This window comes from Phyllostomus discolor, chromosome 4 (genome assembly GCF_004126475.2).
Source record: "Phyllostomus discolor isolate MPI-MPIP mPhyDis1 chromosome 4, mPhyDis1.pri.v3, whole genome shotgun sequence".
Taxonomy (NCBI): domain Eukaryota; kingdom Metazoa; phylum Chordata; class Mammalia; order Chiroptera; family Phyllostomidae; genus Phyllostomus; species Phyllostomus discolor.
The window spans coordinates 138,424,103-138,442,670 of NC_040906.2; the positions used below are offsets into that span (position 1 = coordinate 138,424,103).

The 18,568-nt window shown below is 40.5% G+C and overlaps 1 protein-coding gene across 3 annotated transcripts in view; it reads left to right on the top strand.

The window, feature by feature from the left end:
- The window catches only part of KCNQ5 (potassium voltage-gated channel subfamily Q member 5), a 503,899-nt gene that overhangs the window by 406,775 nt on the left and 78,556 nt on the right, over positions 1-18,568 (top strand). For all 3 annotated transcript variants that reach the window (XM_028509310.2, XM_028509311.2, XM_028509313.2), the window contains exons 6-7: positions 10,668-10,778; positions 16,303-16,398. In XM_028509310.2, coding sequence (XP_028365111.1) covers positions 10,668-10,778; positions 16,303-16,398 — 207 coding nt within the window. The remainder of the gene's footprint in view (positions 1-10,667; positions 10,779-16,302; positions 16,399-18,568) is intronic.

Below are 18,568 nucleotides of genomic sequence, written 5' to 3' on the forward strand. Positions count from 1 at the left end.
AAAACGACTCCCAAGTCCCTCTTTGTATGAAAATATTGACATTAACTAGATGTGAGTCAGAAAAATATCATCCAATACAATGTTTGCAAATATGTTGATATTGGTATGCATTAAATAAATGTACTGCCTAAAGGAAAAATAAATAAAATGAAAAACTCATTGAAACATGTGCCTAATAAGAATGTCACAGGATAAAGAAGTTCTTTGTGCAATGTGTAAACTCTTCTTTTAAACTTTACTTCTTAAGACATTCCAATAGGGTGTTATATGAAAACATATAGCATTTGTAATTGTTTAAAGAGTTTTCCCATCTCTTTGGTCCAACAAAGTTAGGTTCTCTTATGAATCATCAGTAACATTTCTTGAGTGCTAGATTGTTACCAAAATCAAAATATATCATTTTCTTAAACTGTGATTAAAACATCAGTAAGTTGTTCATTTTAATATTGTGGAGCAGAATTTTAAAGCTACCAGTTGGTACATTGTTGCCCTACTTCTCCAAGCCTCATCAGCAGGAACCAGACTTTTGTCAAGGACAAAGGAAGCTTTTCAGGGCTTGTGTTAAGCAGATCTTGGTATGTTTATTGGTTGTCTAGCAGCAATGATGTGAATAAGAATCAAAAATGTATTTGCCTGAAGATTAATATTTTTCCCTTCAATTACCAGAGTAAATGTCTACAAGATTGTGAGAATGATAACAAAGCATTTTGTTGGTGTGGTAATTTAGTGTCCAGCTCCTCTGTCCCCACCCCGCCCCCCGAGAATGATGGACATTCAGAAAGGAGGACAGAGAGCAGTCACCTGACAGTCTGGAAACACTTTCTATCTGTAGAGAGCAAATGAAAATCATTGACTTGTGGTGGGATAAACTGTGTAAACTGAGAAAACAGGAGGCTTTTCTAGCCAGTGAGGGGAAGAAAATTTACAATCCTAGCCTTCAAAGCAACAGTTTGAATGTAAGGTTAGTTTCGCTTCTCTTTGATAACTCTTTTTAAACCCCTGAGGCACTCAGGCGCACCTCTTCCCACTGAGTTGCAGTTGGTGAGTCCAGCCTGGCAGCCCCTGACCCTTTTTCCATTCCTCTTCCTTTTCCCCTTATTACTAATAAGAATTGTTGTGTTGTGCGTGAAACAGTGTGTGGGAAACTCTTAATACATCTCTCCCTCAGTCACCAGCTTGTTTCTTTTGCCAGAATAATCCAAGTAGCAGATTTTCAAAGATCATATCTGTGACTTTCAGTGGGAGGGTGGGGGAAGAGCAACATATTTTCATCAATTTCCATTTTATTAGCGCTATTTTGACTGAAATTTAATATGCATTTAACAGGCTCTTTGAATGGCCTAATTATCTCTCTAATTTTTTAAGAAAAATCTATTCTTGAATATTAGAGTAAAAATCTTCTAAGACAGTAAATTCCTAGGAATAAAAATGGCCTTTTAGGACCATAGTGGGTTTGTTGATATTAACGGACTCATTAATGACATTGTCTAAAGCCTAAAGTAATAAGGAAACAGAAGGCTTATTATTTCTCTTCATTATAAGACTATATACTATGTCTCCAGTGTGAAATAAAATAAATTTAGAATATTATACCTTCTATTATGTATTAATCAACACCTTAAGGAATATATGTCTGGAGACTTGTTAGTTAAAATTGTCCATCTTGCACATAACAGATACCTTGCTAACTATGGAAGTATCCAGAATAAATAGGGAAATAAAATCATCCTGAATTGAGTGTTTCTAAGAGCTAGACTTTGGGGGGGGGGGGGAGGCAACTTCCTTTATTAAAAGGGCCCAAGGTATTGTCATTAAGTATCAAATTACAATTTGTGGTCCAGGGATACAGTGTCCCAGTGAATTCTAAATCCTAACTACTAAACTTCTTTCATTAAGAAGATGCTGAGGGCGATTTCCAAGAGCAACTTTTGGAGGATCACAGCAGAGTGATCAGCACTGCTTAAAGCCAATAACAATTCAAAGAAGTTTGATATCTGAAAACCACTCCATACTAGTGAATACCAGTACCTAGCTCAATGAATAAGTGGGATAACCAATACAAAGGGCCAGGTGCCAAAGCCATAGCATGTGCCCGAAGATGGTGGCTATGATTGGTGCAGATATTGCTTTTATGAATGTTAAATGGAAACACCGTCATAACAAAAGGAACAAAAAAGAAGCTATATGCTTCATGGTAGACCCAGAGCTTAAGCACAGAAGAAGCATGGGAATGGGGGATCGCAAGGGAGCATTGATGACAAAGGAAGTGGAGGAGGGTAATGGAGCTGCCTCCAGTGGCTGCGACAGCTACTGGGAAAGAGGACAATCTGACTGCTGGGCAGAGCTCCATTTAATGTTATTTCCTGTTATTGCTTTCTTCCTTTTTAGTTGCTTTCTATTTATTCTGAAATAAATTTATAACAGGTTTTACTGCAGTTACTTTTTATTATTCCTTTATTTCCTGTTATTATTTTTCTCCTTTTGATTTGGTTTAGATTTGTTCTGAAATAACTTAAGATTAGGTCTCTTTCCTGAAGTAATTTTTTTCTGACAATGACCTGGAAAATACCAGCTGGTCCTCTTTCTCTCTACTGCTAAGTTTGTGATGAAGATAGTGTGTGTTTGGTTTTTTAAAGTGAATTCAGCAGCAGATAGTACAAATCTACCCTTCAGTAGCATCTGAATACAACCTCCACCTGACCATGTACTTGAAATTGTTACTTCAGACATGTAGGAGAATTTAGTATCAGCCAGAGTTAGTCCTAAAATTCATGCTGAATATCTTAAGAGTCTTTCTCAAAGTAAACAATATACAAGGCTCTAGTACAATGTAATACACTCTGCACTCAACAGATCATACCACCTGCAAAATCTAAGACTAAGAAACTAAATTTGTAGAATGAACAAAACACCTTTTCCCTTGATAATACCAGTTATAATTCTGAGACTGAAGCCTCCTTCCATTGAGTTCACCAGGACAAAATGTTTTCTGCAATGTGTTATAAGCAGTTGTATGCTGACTCAGTGCTGGTACATTAAATAAAAGTTAACAAAAGTTTCTTACTACCAGTGCATTACCTGATGGTATCAAAGCTTTCCTTGGCCATGAGATAATCAACACATCAGTTCCTAACTATTCAAGAACATTGCTGACTACCAAGCAAATACTGAGACACACATACCCCAGCCACTACCCACCAAAACACCCGAGCTGTCAGGAGCACCGACAAGTCCCATGCCTCCCTTAATGTCATGCATTTATGAAGTGCATTGTTCATAAGCCTCTTTAGAGAAGCCTTTCCGAAGAAGTCTGTTCCTTTTATAATGTCATCTCACACATGGCTCTGGACACTTTTGCTCAGTATTATTCCATAAGTATTAAGTACATGTTATATAGAAAATAACAGAATAATAGTCAGGAGACCTGGGCTCCAGCCCCATCATTATGACTAGTGAAGGTGTGATATTGCACAATCATTTAATACTCTGTTCTGTAAAATAGTGATAATAATATTATGCAAAATTGCTGTATGTTAAATGAGATTGGACATGTAGATGTGCTTTATCAAGCACCAGACAAATGTTAATGATTCCTACTATTACATATTTGACCACAAGCCTGGAAGAACAATATAGAATGCTAATGCCCTGAGCTATCTGCCACAGCAGAACTCAAATTATGTGATGCCACCACCACAGGAGATTCTGGTGTTTAAAGATATAAAACCATTCCAGTGTTCCAGGTGTCCAAATTTCAGAACTACCTGCACAAGCTCTACGACTACCCACTACCTGAAATCAGATGCTCAGGAAGTGACCCAACGGGAAGAGGAGAGGAGGGGAGGGAAGAGGAGAAATTATTCCTGGCTTGTGTGGCTCAGTGGACTGAGTGCCAGCCTGCTAACCAAAGGGTTGCTAGTTTGATTCCCAGTCAGGGCACATGTCAGGATTGCAGGCCAGGTCCCCAGTGGGGGCCATGTGAGAGGCAACCACACATTGATGTTTTTCTCCCTCTCTTTCTCTCTCTCCCTCTCTCTAAAAAAATAAATAAATAAAATCTTTTTTAAAAAGAAAAAAATATTGATAAGTCGCCAACAATAATCATACCCCTTAAAGTACCCCCTTATGGAGAAATTATACTGTGCTGTGGAAATCTACAACTAGTATATTCTTAACTTGTTCATGTGAATGCATTAGCTATAAACTAGTATTCTTAATTATATTCTCCAGATCAGGCCAGTAAATTTTTGTTGATATGTTGCTTGAAGGAAAGAAAGAAGGATTTATATCTCCTGGTCTGAAGCTAATTCTGCTATCAAAAAAAAAAATAAAAACCATAGCCTAACTGCTGCCTGAGTTATAATCTGACCATAGCATCTGCCATCTCATTAAAAAAAATTCGAATTTGCATTTGTTTTGCAGTATTATTCCTGAGGAAGAATTCTTAATTGCTAAACACACTAAGTGCCCCCAATGCACCTCAGACTTTTCTACTATAAATAGACCTTTATGCCAATATTTGCAACCCATAGATTTTTCAGAAAATATCTTTTCTCACCTGGGTGACTGTCATTAAACATAGGGAATATGAGGGCAAACATTTATCTGAGCTGTTCCCACCTGCCAAATCACCTTCAAGTAAATGGTCCACCTGTTGAGGAGGCACAGACTACCAGCCTTTGTGAGGCTGACGGGGGTGAGCAACAGGCTGCCGTGTGTGTGCGCCCGCGTCCTCCTGGACCCTGATGTGTTCCAGTGGGACAGACCGAGAACGCATCCGCCCCACCCACCAGGTCGTCAAGTGTGGTTGGAACGTGGCATCCTCTCACTCAATGCATTACTCTGCCTAAAACTGCACTGAGAGAGACAGTGGAAATGTTTTAAATATGTCTTTTAATTTTAAAAGTATATTCAAAATTTCATGGCCTCTTCAATGATATTGTAAACTCCATGGTCAAAAGTCAGTGAGCAGGGTATAAAAATACATACTACTATTAAAATTTGAACTTTATTCTTCTCCTCTCCCTTTGCCTGGGACAACAGTGTGATTAATCTGTCATTTGTTTGGAGCATGTTATTTATTTATTTGGCTTAGTAAGAGACAGTGTCCTGTACAGTAGTGTCTGGTGAATTCATTGTGATTCCCATAGTGAACCTGTGCTAAACAAATGGCTGGCAAAGCCCTGACCAGCATGGCTCAGTTGGTTGGATGATGTCCTGTAAACCTAAAGGTCACCAGTTCGGTCCCAAGTCCAGGCACATACTGGGTTGCAGATTCAGTCTCTAGTCAGGGCACGTACAGAAGGTAACCAATTGATGTTTCTCTCTCACATTGATGTTTCTCTCCCTTTCTTTCTCCCTGCCTTCCCCATCCTAAAAATAAATAAATAAAATATTTTTTTAAAAATAAAATAAAATAGCCCTGGCTGGCGTAGCTCAGTGGATTGAGCACAGGCTGGGAACCAAAGTGTCCCAGGTTCGATTCCCAGCCAGGGTACATTCCTGGGTTGCAGGCCATAACCCCAGCAACCGCACATTGATGTTTCTCTTTCTCTCTCTCTCTCTATCTCCCTCCCTTCCCTCCCTAAAAATAAATAAGTAAAAATCTTTAAAAAATGTTTTAAAAAGATTAAAAAAATAAAATAAATAAAATAAAATAAAATAAAATAAAATAAAATAAAATAAAATAAAATAAAATAAAATAAAATAAATGGCTGGCAAAAAGTCACTAGTAGGAATCAACAACAAATAAGTGTATAATAAATACATAAGTAAAAATTTTAAATTGTATCTATCAGCATATATTATCTAGCATATGTCTTATAAGCTCTGAAAGTAGGTAAAAAATGGAATTATGCCCAAGATAATGAATTTCCTCCCATCTGGCAAAGATCACATATGCCACCGCTGAAGGTTCCCTAGAACAAGCTGCTGTTCTGGGAGCTCCCTGAGGAGCTGGGGCATTGGGGGTCCTGTTTGAGCCTATCGTTCTTGAACTTTAGATCCAAATGAAAGTAGTCATTACAGGGTCCGGCCAGCAAAGGATTCACAAGATTTCTGGAAGGCAGAAATGGGTCCATTGTTAAACATAAGTGTGGGAGAACAAGCCCCAAAAGGGCTTCTCCTACTCAATTTGTGTGCAAAAGGCCTGCTAATAACCACTAGCAGAGCCTTCCAAGTTCTAGGAATAGAAACATAACGTGGTTGTACTGTTCTGAGGAGACACACTGGTACTTCAAGGACAGCTTGACCTGATAGTGTAGAAAATCAGTGAGCATCTATGCAAGCCTCAACTGCTGATGGTTTTATTGAATGAAGCCAGTCATTGCCTTGGAAAGTCAGCAGCTACATCAAGGAAATGGGCCAGTGTGAATTCACAGCGAGGGCTCCCATCTTTTTTGTAAGTTCATCTTAGAAAAGTCCTAATTTTATGCCTAGCTCTACCTCTCTGATCACACCAGAAAGCCCAGTAGGCCCCTTTCAGCCACAAGAAGTGAAATGATGCACCCGGGAAACCTCCACCACTGCCCTTGCTGGCACAGAGAGACAAAGCTGCCACCCTGTGGGCAGATCCCTCTCACACCTAGCCTGGCAACCAAAGGCCCCTGTGCTTTCCACCAAGGAAGCTGCTGTGGCCAGCCAAGCTGCTGGTCATTCCAGTCTCAGCCGGTCATGACCTGCTGGTCATTCCTGCATATTATGAGACATGATCATCCAGAAGCCTGAACCAGAGTGCATAGGTGGTGGAGTCTTTTCTGCCCCCAGAGGGACCCCAGGGTGCTGCTTCAGGTTCACAATAACTGCTCCTCTCCCACAAACCACCCTGTAAGACAGAGGGCAACCCTCTGGGAATGAGAGAGGAGGCCCTCCTCTCTGCTCAGGATGAAACACTGAGCACATCATCACCTTGCCATGTCTCAGCCCACTCTCTGAGCCCCAGCTCAGGAGAATAAGTCAGACGTGTTCTCCTGAAATGTAGCATTATTGCTGTGACTAAACCATGAAATTTCTCCCTCTGTTTATTATTATTAATAAAATGCTGTAAAAGGATTAAGCTATTTGCAGAAAAAGTGCAGGAGATTAAAGCCTTTTCCACACATTTAAGATTAGGAACCTGTAATAAAATTGAGCCAGAATACTTTCCCTGTAATCCCAAGAAATTCCTCCTGAGAGTCCCTTACTAATAGATACTGTTGGTGGCATTTGATTAACTTGGTTACTAGGTTCCACTACAAAGTCCCTCATTTCAGCCATGGATGACCTTCCTCTGCCTCTTGCTGATTTGTACTTGATACCCTCCCACACCTTCACAGCCCAGGTCTTTTCCTCTATTACAAGTCTTGTCCTCCCCACACAAGACCCTGTCCTCTCCTTCACTGGAATGAAAGGGAACTGACTGACTAGAGTGTTCCCACTCCTCCCCTCCATGCACACTGTGTCCACACCTTCTCCCCAGGGTATAAAAGGTGCCTTTTCACACTGCCAAGGCTATTCCCCTCCAACTGTACCATTGATTCTCTTTGTTCTGCTTCCTTGAGTGCCTTAGCCCACCATAAAGTCTCTGCCTCTTCCCTCTTCAGCCTCGTCCTCTCTGAAAACATGCACAAATATACCCATGGAAGCCCCTCACACACCTCAGAGATTTCAAGGAATTCTTGCCTTATATTTTTCATTCCCTTTGTTGCCAATATTCTTGAAAGGATTCATTGATTTACTAAATATTTATTGAGCTCCTTCTACTTTGTGGCAAGCATTTTGCTAGATGCTAGGGCATAATAAAGAGTAAAGACATGGTTCTTCCTTCTCATAAAGGAAATAAGGACCCTTCCACCAAAGAAAAATACAGCGAGCTACCACTTGTGACAAGTGCTATAGGAAATGAGGATCCAAAACTGGGATGAACAGAGGTCCTATTGTGGACAAGGTGGGTAGGGAAGGCCACTCTGATGGTGGGGTATTTTGGAGAAGACCTGAAGGATGAGGAAGAACCCTGGGAAGAGTGGGGAGAAGAACAATTCTGGCTGAGGATAGGCTGAGGCAGAAATAGCCCGGGCTGTTTGAGGAGTTGAAAGGACTCTTTGGTTAAAGAATAGTGAGCAAGGGTGAAATCAGAATGCTCTTGCGGAAGCAGGTGGAGACCACATCATGTAGGCCATAGTTAAGAGCTTAGGATTTATTCTGAGTTTCATGAGTAGCCACTGAAGGATTTTTAGAAGGAAATAATAAACTGATACCCCTTGTAGATGTGTGGATAAGGAGCTGGAGGGAGGCAAGAGAAAAAACTGAGAGAGCAATTAAGTGGCTGCAGCAGCAGCCTGGCGTGCATGGTGACAAGGAATACAGAGTGAAGGGGATAAGCTTGCAGGATTTTGGGGAAGTAGAATCGATGGGACTTGCTGATAGATTCAGTGAGAGGAGTGAGGGAAAGGTGCAGTTAGTATGACTGGGAGGCTCCTGACATGAGCACCTGGATAAATGATGGTATTCTGGACTAGGATGGGAGGGGATATGCTGGGGGAGTAACAGGTTGGGAAGAAGCGAAGTGTTCTTTTAAACATTCCTAGTTTAATTGACTGTGCAACATCCAGATAGAAAAATTAAGTGCAAGTATGTGAATCCGGAGCTCGGAAGAGTGGTCTGGCCTGAAAGTATACATTTGGTAAGTTCAGCATTAAAATAGTATTTAAGTCCATGAGAATATTTAAGATCACCTGCAAAGAAGGGTAAAAAAGAGACAATGGAAGAAAAATATAATTTAAAAAAAAAAAAAAAAAAAAAACAGAAAAAGACCCAGAAACGAACCTCAGGAATACAATATTCCAAGGTTGACTAGAGGAGCTGGAGCCATATAAGAGGAGCCACCAAAGATATAAAGGGAAAATCACAGAAGAGAGGAGAGAAGAGGGGTTCTGGGAAGGGGTGTTCAGCTGAGCAGAACGCTTCTCAAAGGTCTGGCATCACGAGTTTCTCTCTATCATTTCTACGTCTCGAAATGTTAGCCCTCCTGCAAGCCCGGGTAAGATGGCATGACCAAAGCAACCACTGACTTAAAAATCACCAGTGACTTTCTATCTCTGTATCAATATCTTTTCTCAATCTCCTTGTTATCTATGTACTTATGACATCACCTGGCTTCTTTGTAAAACTTTCTCTTCTCCATTAAGTTTCCATTTGTATTACTAATTCCTAGTACTCTTACTTTTTAAAAAATTATTTTCCTTTGATTTCACTTTCTCTTCCATCCCTTAAATGTCTGTGTTTCCTGAGGTGTCACTGGGCCCCTTCTTTGAATGCTTTGCAATCTAATTTATTTTCAAAACTTCAACAATCACCCTGTGCCTGAATCGAAAACCCAAATCTCATGCCAAACCCAATCTCCCTCTCTCTCGCTCTTTCTCTCCCTCAAAACTCAAGCTTTTGACCTCAATTTCTTGCTCAACATTTATAGATCAGAGACATACTGACGTTTAAAAAACCTTTCTTATAACCAAACTGTTCATCTTTGATCCAGAACTTTCTCTTCCTCATTATCATATTTTCTTTATGGTGCAACCATCTTCCCCTTGAAATTGTCAAGTCATTGTTGGTTTAGTCTTCCCCTGCCTCCCAGGCAGCAATCAGTGGATTTCTATTGAACTTCCTAAACACATCTCTTTACCCTCCACTCCCATATAGTCCCACTGCCCTGTTCCAGCCCAATTACCCTTCATTCCGCCAGATCTCACAGTACCTCATAGGCCTTAAAGAGGAGCTGAGGCTGTTCTAAGGGCCATGGGAAGCATCTGGAGCAGTATGTCCATGGGAGTGACATGATCTGATTATCATTTTCCAAAGGCATGCCCTGATCTGGTTAACCTGCCCTTTCACTGTTCCTCTTTAGACCGATCATGCTGCAGTCCAACTGAGCAACTTACACTCTCCAGAACCTGCCCTGCTTGTTCTTACTGCTGTGCAACTGGTCACCTGCACCCCCACCCAGACCACTCTTTTTACCATTTCTGCCTCTCAAAATACTACTCTTTCTTCAAAGCCTAGGTTTCATGACATCTCCGAATAAAGCCTCTTCAACCCCACCCCCAGCTTGTAATAATCTGCTCTCTGAATCCCCAGGGCAGATTAATTGTACATCCATAATACTACCTGTCTTCCCTTTTTGTGTTTTAATGATTTGTGTATGACACGTCTCCCTCTTATGCCGTAAATATCTCAGGACAAGAACTATGTACCTCTTGTTTTTGTTCCACTACAAATCATAACACATACCTTGCATGCACCAGACCTTCAGGAAATGCCTGCCAAGGTAATAAATGAACAGCCATAATTAACATAAATTATTATTTTGTGTACTGGTCTAGTACTAAATCCATGGTGCTATCATTTCAGTATCGCTGATGGTTATCAACTTACTTAAGTAACCTTTCTTTGAATACACTTAGAAAAGATGGAAAATTGTGTTATAAAGGAAGAACAAGTATGTAGGTTATTCCCTATCTTAAACAAAGAGAAGTTCTGTTATGCGTCATGGAAAACTAAAGCACAGTAATAAAATGCACCAACAAGACTTGCTGAATAATGATTTAGTGCAAACGTTGTTTTGCCTCCTGTTCATAGGTCCCAACTTTCCTCTCACGTACTTAAGCTGCACATTCTATTTATTTTGTTTTTAGATTACATTGACAACGATTGGCTATGGAGACAAAACTCCCCTAACTTGGCTGGGAAGATTACTTTCTGCAGGCTTTGCGCTCCTTGGCATTTCTTTCTTTGCACTTCCTGCCGTGAGTATCTTTGCAAAAATGAAGCAGTTCAAATTAGATCTTAGAGGTTTATTAGTGGGAGCTTTCACAAATGAATATGCCCAGGAACCTACCTATATCATGTACAAATATCATTTTTTGGATATAATGTTGGCTTTTCTAATGTGTCTATGTGGATAGTTTCTAAAATACACTGGCAGTCTTCTCCTGGAGAAGCTTAGCCTGGGAGTTTTATACCAGCAAACTCTCTATAACCAAATATTACTTCACATGGCATCACCTCGCAGTCGACGTGCTACTAATACATTTAGAATATTTGGAAAGATTTAAAGATTCCTTTTTAAACTGATGGTTCCACTTTGGTTCATAATGTGTGCTGCTGAAGAGGTGGGTGTGTGCAAATGGAGTGTTCGCCTCTTCAGATCCATCTGAGTGGGAATTTTATGACCTTAAAAGATTTTCAATATGTCAGATGATTTATTCTTTGTGTCATCGTCATTGATTTTTCTTAATGAGCAGTTTCTGCATCTTATCAGAATGAAGAGCACATTTATCTTCTCCCAAGCTTCTGATTATTTTCTCCATAATGGATGAAGCTTGTCTTTCCAATCATTGTGTCTCCTCTTGTTTCCTTAAAGGAAATTGGTCAAGATATCACAATTTTCCTCCATCCACAAGCTCTCACTTTTCTCACGTCACTCTCGTGGGGGGCACAGAAACAACAAAAAGCAGTTTTTAAAGCAGTGGCAGCAGTTATGACTAAGGAAAAACACCCCGAGTCTTGCTCCAGACAGAGCTGACTCATGTCACGGTCTCTGCCCAGGAAAGCCAAGGGAGTGGGGGTTTTCCATGCTGCAGCCTTGAGCTCACAGGGCTCACGCTCTACCTGTGGATGAGGGCAAAGGGAGCTCGTCCTCCCCTTGGCTACTACCCAAGTCCTGACTGACCAGCTGGTTGGTTCTGCCCCAGACCACACAAAATCACAGGGAGCAGACTGAAAGGAGCATGCAGAAGCTGAAGCATTAGACTTCATTTTGAACTCTATTTTGGTCACAAACTACCTATGTCACTGTTTTAGTTTGCTAGGGCTGCTATAGCAAGGTACCTGAGACTGGTGGTTTACCCAACAGAAACATTTGTCTTATAGTCTGGGTCCAAAGTCAAGAAGGTGGCAACACTGGCCCTTTATGAGGGCCAAGAGAAACGGATATGCTCCTGGCCTCTTTCCTTGGTTTCTAGATGGCCACCTTCCCTCTCAGTCTTTACACTGTCTTCCCTCTGTGCATATCTGTGTCCAAATTTCTCTCTTAAGAACTCTAGTCATATTGAATTAAGGCCCACCCTTGTTGTAACCTGATGACCTCTGTGACAACTGTATCTCCAAATAGGGTTACCTTCTAAGGTACTAAGGATTAGGACACCAACATATGAATTTTAGAGGGAAGCAATTCAGCCTATGACAATAACCTTGGGTATATTTTTTAATTAGTTTATTGTTGTTCAATTACAATTGTCTGCATTTACCCCCCATCACTCCCCCGACCCCAGCCAAACCCACCTCACTCCCTTGCTTCCACCCTCCCCCTTGATTTTGTCCATGTGTCCTTTATAGTAGTTCCTGAAAACCCTTCCCCGCACTGTCCCCTCCCCAGTTTATTCACCAGAATAACAGAGGGAAAATTATTACACCTGAGAAATTTTGTGAACAACTATGTGATAATGTCCCTCCAGTACTTATCATAAAAATAAATAAATAAAACCTTTTTCCTACATGAACCCAGATATATGTGATTCCTGTTGCAAAATGACTAAATCAAGGAGAGTCAAAACAACACCTCACCTATCCAGAGTCAAGTTATCTGGCAACCTCGACAATTTAGAACAGAGCAGGAAGTCACTCGGTAATCAGATTCCTTACGGGGAAATACTTTCAGAAGCCATAAGATGTAGTCTTGGGCTTTTTCCCCAAAAAATAATGGCACAAAATACCTGCTGCTTTTATGTTTATACTTAACCTGAAGCCACATGTGTAACAACTCTGATCCCCTGAAAAACTACAAACAGGGAAGTGGGCAACCTCTGGGCTGTGAAAACCAACGACCGTGTGTGTGTTGTCCTCACAGGCCAGCCTCTTGAGACCTGTGCTTAACCTTTTCTTAACTTAAAAAAAATTTCAATAGTTTCACAATTCTTTGAAGATTATAATCAGGAAATGTAGAGGTAGGCTGATAGAACAAACACTGCAATGGGAAGAGATAGTTAAAGACTAACAAGGGAAAGAACAGAAAATCTGTAAGAAGCAAGCGCACATAGGAATCCCCAAAGTGTGAAGACCTGGGGCCAGGGAGTGTCAGGGCCAACGCCCCTCCGGGTGCTGGCTGCATCCAGCACAGAGAAGCACCTGGTCCCCGCCGGGAAGCTCCGGCCCACCGCAGGGGGATTACACTGTGTCACTCCGTTCAGTTCAAGATCAGAGACTAAATAATCGTTCTCGGAAGTGTTCCCCAATAAAGTGATTATAGTTTTTATATATGCCAATTAAATTAATATAGTTTGGAAATCTCAAAACTTGCCTGCACAGAACAGAACATTCCCTAACAATGCCAAGAAAAGTGAACTTTACTCTGGATCTTTTTCCTGCAACCTCACATTAGGTGCAGAGTTCTTGTATATTTAAGGAAAGACTAAATTGTTCGTGTATACCTTAAAAAAAGAACAAGGTGGATAGAAATGCCTCTGCATCTTGTACAGCCACCAGCCAACACACTGTTGGATTGAGATTTAGGACAGTGCATTGGCACTTTGCTAAGGAAGTGAGACGTAGGCTATTGGCCACCACTGTTTGGGGTTTCTCCCACCCAGGAAACCTGAGGACCAGGAAAGAGAGGAGCCTTTTCCCATCTTTCCCTGAAAGCAGAAGGACTCTGCTGCACATCACAGAGCCATACAGGTCACCCTTCCCAAGCTCCCCTGGGAGGGCCCTGTCCCGGGGGCTCACTGCATCCCAGGGCCAAGGAGCTGGCAGAGGCAGCCCCAGCTCCCCAGCACTGCCTTCGGGGACAGGCTTGTTCCTCTCCGGGATGCTCTCCATCTTTCAGCCTAGCCTGTTGGCCATGCGTGAGGCACAAATCAGGCTCATTTCATCTGTGAGGTACCAGGGATAGATATTTCAAACGTTTACCAAAACAAGTTTTCTTTCCACTGGCTGTGTGTGTGGTACCTCTCGGCATAACACTAAAACTTAAAAATTTAAGTTCTGTGATCTTAGAAACTGGATTAAAATAAAACTCAATTTCTAAGAATTTGTATCAGTTAGTGTCACTATCTGAAGGGATGGAACATGAATTTTATATATATGTAAGTTATATACGGGTATATATAAGCTTACATTAATATATACATAATAGACTTTATCTTAGCAGACTTCCCATTAGGCCCACTATGCTGTATACTAAGAGAAGTGGAAGAAAATTGGAATGGAGCCATAATGAGATGATAAGCAGACCAGGTTTAATAGCTATTATAATGTACAGTCTGGTGCAAGAGCTATGTAGCAAACATTTGCCATCAACTAATACACATTTCTAAGCAGTGCCAATATGATTTTCAGCACATTTTAGTTTGTTTGGCAGATGCTACATCTGTGATATGTAGGGCCTGTCTTCATTTTTCAAAAGAGATTTAACTCCAAACCTCATATCTACATACCAAGTGGTTCAAAATGGTAGCTATTGCTGTTAATTCAATATCTACAAAATCTGAATTATGCTCCCCATGAGTGGTTTTCACATAATGCATAGTATAAACATGTGCTATAAATTCTAATGTTTCATATTCTCTCACCTGTTTAAACTTCATGAAAATTGACATTAAAAGGAAAATAAGTAAATATTTCCTAAATGACCTTAGATAGCCAGAAAAAAAAAATAAGAGTGAAGACTGACTATCATCGATCTGGAATTGGAAATGGTGGGTCATTTTTTTACCTCTAAACAGAGGGAAATGTTTAAAGCTAAAAACAAGACTGTGCAGTCCAGGCTTTTCTACGTTCAGTTTGAGCAGTCACAGCCTGTGCGTGAGACACAGATCCTAGCAAGAGACAGTCTGTGAAAAAGAGATGGAAAACAGAACCTGTGATGTGGTTTCTAATTTTGTGGTGATGTGGTTTCTAATTTTGTGATACAGTCATCTATCCTAATTAATAATGGAGTTGATCATTGTTCATTAATAGCAAATAGTATTAGCATATAACTGTATTTTAAACATACAGTAGTCCCCCCACCCCCTTATCCACAGTTTCACTTTCTGTGGTTTTAGTTACCAATGGTCAATCTTGATTGAAAAATATTAAATGGAAAATTCCAGAAATAAATAGTTTATAAGTTTTAAATCACATACTGTTCTGAGTAGCATGAGGAAGTCTCCTGCCTTTGTGTTTCATCCCGCCTGGGACTGTGCCCAGCACAGCCACGCTGTAAACCCTACCCACCCAAGAGCCACTGAGCAGTTGACCCTGTTATCAAATCAGTTATCAGACAGAGGAAGGCCACATTCACATAACATATTATAGCATATAGTTAAAATTGTTTTGTTTTATTACTATTGTTAATCTCTTACTGTGCTTAATTGATAAGTTAAACTTTATCATAGGTGTGTATGTATAGGGAAAAATGTAGTACATAAAAGGTTCGGTACTATCAGTGAGTGGTTTTAGGTATCCACTGAGGGTCTTGGAACGTATCGCTGTGAACAACCGGGGGGGACTGCTGTAATCACATTACTTATTCTCTACTTATTGTCACAGGTGTGCTCAGAATTGCATCTCCTCAAAAAAAGAAAGTTAAAGTTTCTCTAGAACCCCAAAATATCTTAGCCAAGTTTTCATGCAGCTGAGACTTACCACCTTCTAAAGAGTGGAAACCTTGTCCTCCCCCCTTTCCCTTTACTTTGGTAGGTGGAGAATTCTAGCATCGTGAAGACTAAACTAGGACAGATTTTAAGCACTTTCTCCCCACCCCCCATTTCACAAATGGAAAATATAAAATTTAGTCATTTCATCAAAATACTAGAAAAACTCCCATGCCGACAGCAGCAACACTTGAACAGTTCCCGGTTGTAATCCACCTCTGTCCAAAACCAGAGTTTATGCCCTCTGTGTTCCATCCCTGGATGGGACCACTTACTCTAATTTGAGCATAAGGAAAAGTTATAGAGATGGCCATACAAAAGACATTTTTAAATGGTCATTTTATTTGTAATTATGGTGCCCCTGCTATATCATCAGTGGCAACCAACAGTGGTGCCTGGTTGAGTTACTGAAGAACAGAAGTTGTTGGTCCTAGGTGGTCTTGCCCAACAACTTGCCATTGGCCACTGGTATTATTACAGCAGTAAACAGTGTTTGTTTTAGTAAGCAGTATTTATGGACAAATTGCAGATTGTTTGCCTTTTCTCAGACTTATCTTAGAGCTTTCTTTTTAATTTTTTGTAACTGCAACAGTTCTTTTGAAAAAGTTTAAGTACTGTTTTTATATTTTTGGTCCAGGGCATTCTTGGCTCAGGTTTTGCATTAAAAGTACAAGAACAGCACCGCCAGAAACACTTTGAGAAAAGAAGGAACCCCGCTGCCAACCTCATTCAGGTAAATGTCAGTGTAATAGGTGGATGGCAACATCTGTCTCCGTATGTGCTTCCCGGGTCATTTTCTAATCTCTGTGCGTCATTGCTTCATGGAGCTACTGTTTTGTTTTGTTTTGTTTTGTTTTGTTTTTAAATGAAGCTAGAACTTAATGTACAGTCTTGGGTTTGAGCAAGTGTCCCCTCCTAAAAAGAAAAACAATATATATTTTCAGGAAATGGTCCATGCATTGTTCAGGTTAATTAGCCATGTCAGCAAGGCCACACAGAGGTTAGCAGCTATGTTACTCCTGGAATAACCTAATATGTCTTACGAATTACTCGGTGAAATATAATTGATCATCAACAGTTCTGTGATGGAGCAGAACACAGAACTGTTCCCTGCATTACAATTACTTCCTCTAGCCAGATGAATGCCACTGATCTGCAGAACAATGTATTTATTTACAATGTCAGTCAAGGTTTAGCACTGTGGAATCACTTTCAATGCCATCTAGAGCATTAACTTGAAATAGTTATCTTGTTTTAAGAACTGGTGGGATTATGGAGTGCATTGGTGTTTGGAAACATGAAATCATAAACATATTATTTGAAAGCTATCTCATAATATATAGGCTGTTTAACATTTTCTTTTTTGTCTATAACTCAGGATTTGCTTCAGTACTAAAAGGAACACTCCTCTATTTGCCATTCTCATCTTTCGGGAGTAGCACGATCCTAGAACCAAGTTGTTTAAAAATCATAAAATACCTTTCCCTATAGATTCACAGGAGGAGTTGATATTTAATTGTGGACACAATGACCATACAATCCAGTTTCCTCCCTTTCTACAAGCGAGTGGGAGATCCAGAGCTCCTGACCAAGGGGGTTTGGGCTGGTGATCTGAGCTGCTAGGAGGCATGTTGTCATGCTGTAGTAACTGTTCATTGTTTCCATTTACACCATAGGGTTAAGCGGGTGGGTTGTGGGGTGGGAGAACCACTGCAGGACCCTACCCTCAGCCTTCACCTGTAGCCATGTTAGTGTGTGAAGTAGCTCCAAAGGAAACAGAGCAAGGGGGAGAAGTGGGTGAGCGTGGTCTACTTCTATTATGAAACAGATCTGTTTTGTATGACTAAGTCAGGATATCAGTTTTTAAATCAAACTATTCTGCAACTATTGACAAGGAAATGGACCATTGGGCATGACTTCTAATACAAACCACTGAAAGTCATTTTTTTTAATTTCCAAGTTTTAAAAGAGCACTAAAGATCATGTACACTTTGTTTCCTTGAAGGAAAAGATCTCCAAGTAGCAGGAGTTTAAAACGGAAGCCAAATGATGAAAGAGGTGTCACACACTCTATTGTGCAAGCAGCTGCCCTGAGGCCCAGAGCTGACAGCCTTCCGTCCTTGGGTGGTTCTTAACTGGTGGAGGGGTGTTTCCATACTTCTAAAGAACTTTTCTCCATACTATTTTTTATCTTTTAATTATCTTTTCATTTCTTTCTTACCCTTTGATTTCCAGAACAAAATTCTAAGTCCCAACCTGTGTATGTAGTGCTATTCCATGGGTTACTTGCACCCAGCCAGGCCAGGCACCATGCCCTGGCTACGTATGGGACCAATGACGCGCCTCAAATACACCTCGCCTACTTGCTCGTGAATAAAGACCGAATCTACTTAAAACCCATACTAACTTATTTATTAGCTTTTTATTGTATATTTTCCCAATCAGCACCTATTCAAAATACAACCACTTCTGTGTATAGATCTTTACTACTTCTAGTTATTTAAAAAGGACTCTATATCAAAAACTACCTTAGAATATTAGTTATTCTGTTGGAAAGTGAGCCCTGTGAGGAATATCTGTGCATGTATCCCTTGCGATGATATGGAGCTGCACTTGCTGGTGTAGTGGCCACTAGCTGTACATGGCTACTTAAATTGAGAAAGTCAATTCCTCTGTGGCACTAATCACATTTCAAGTGTTCGATAGCCATATGTGGCCATTAGCTATCACATTGCATAAGGCAGCTATGGAGACTGATAGAGAACTTTCCTAATCTCACTTATCATTACTAACTACTAAAATGGGCAAAAACAGTTTCCAATTGAACTTGAAAATAGGTTGGTGCTCCAGGAGCAAACCATTGGAACAGACACGCTATGTGTCCATAGCCACAAGGCAAGGCC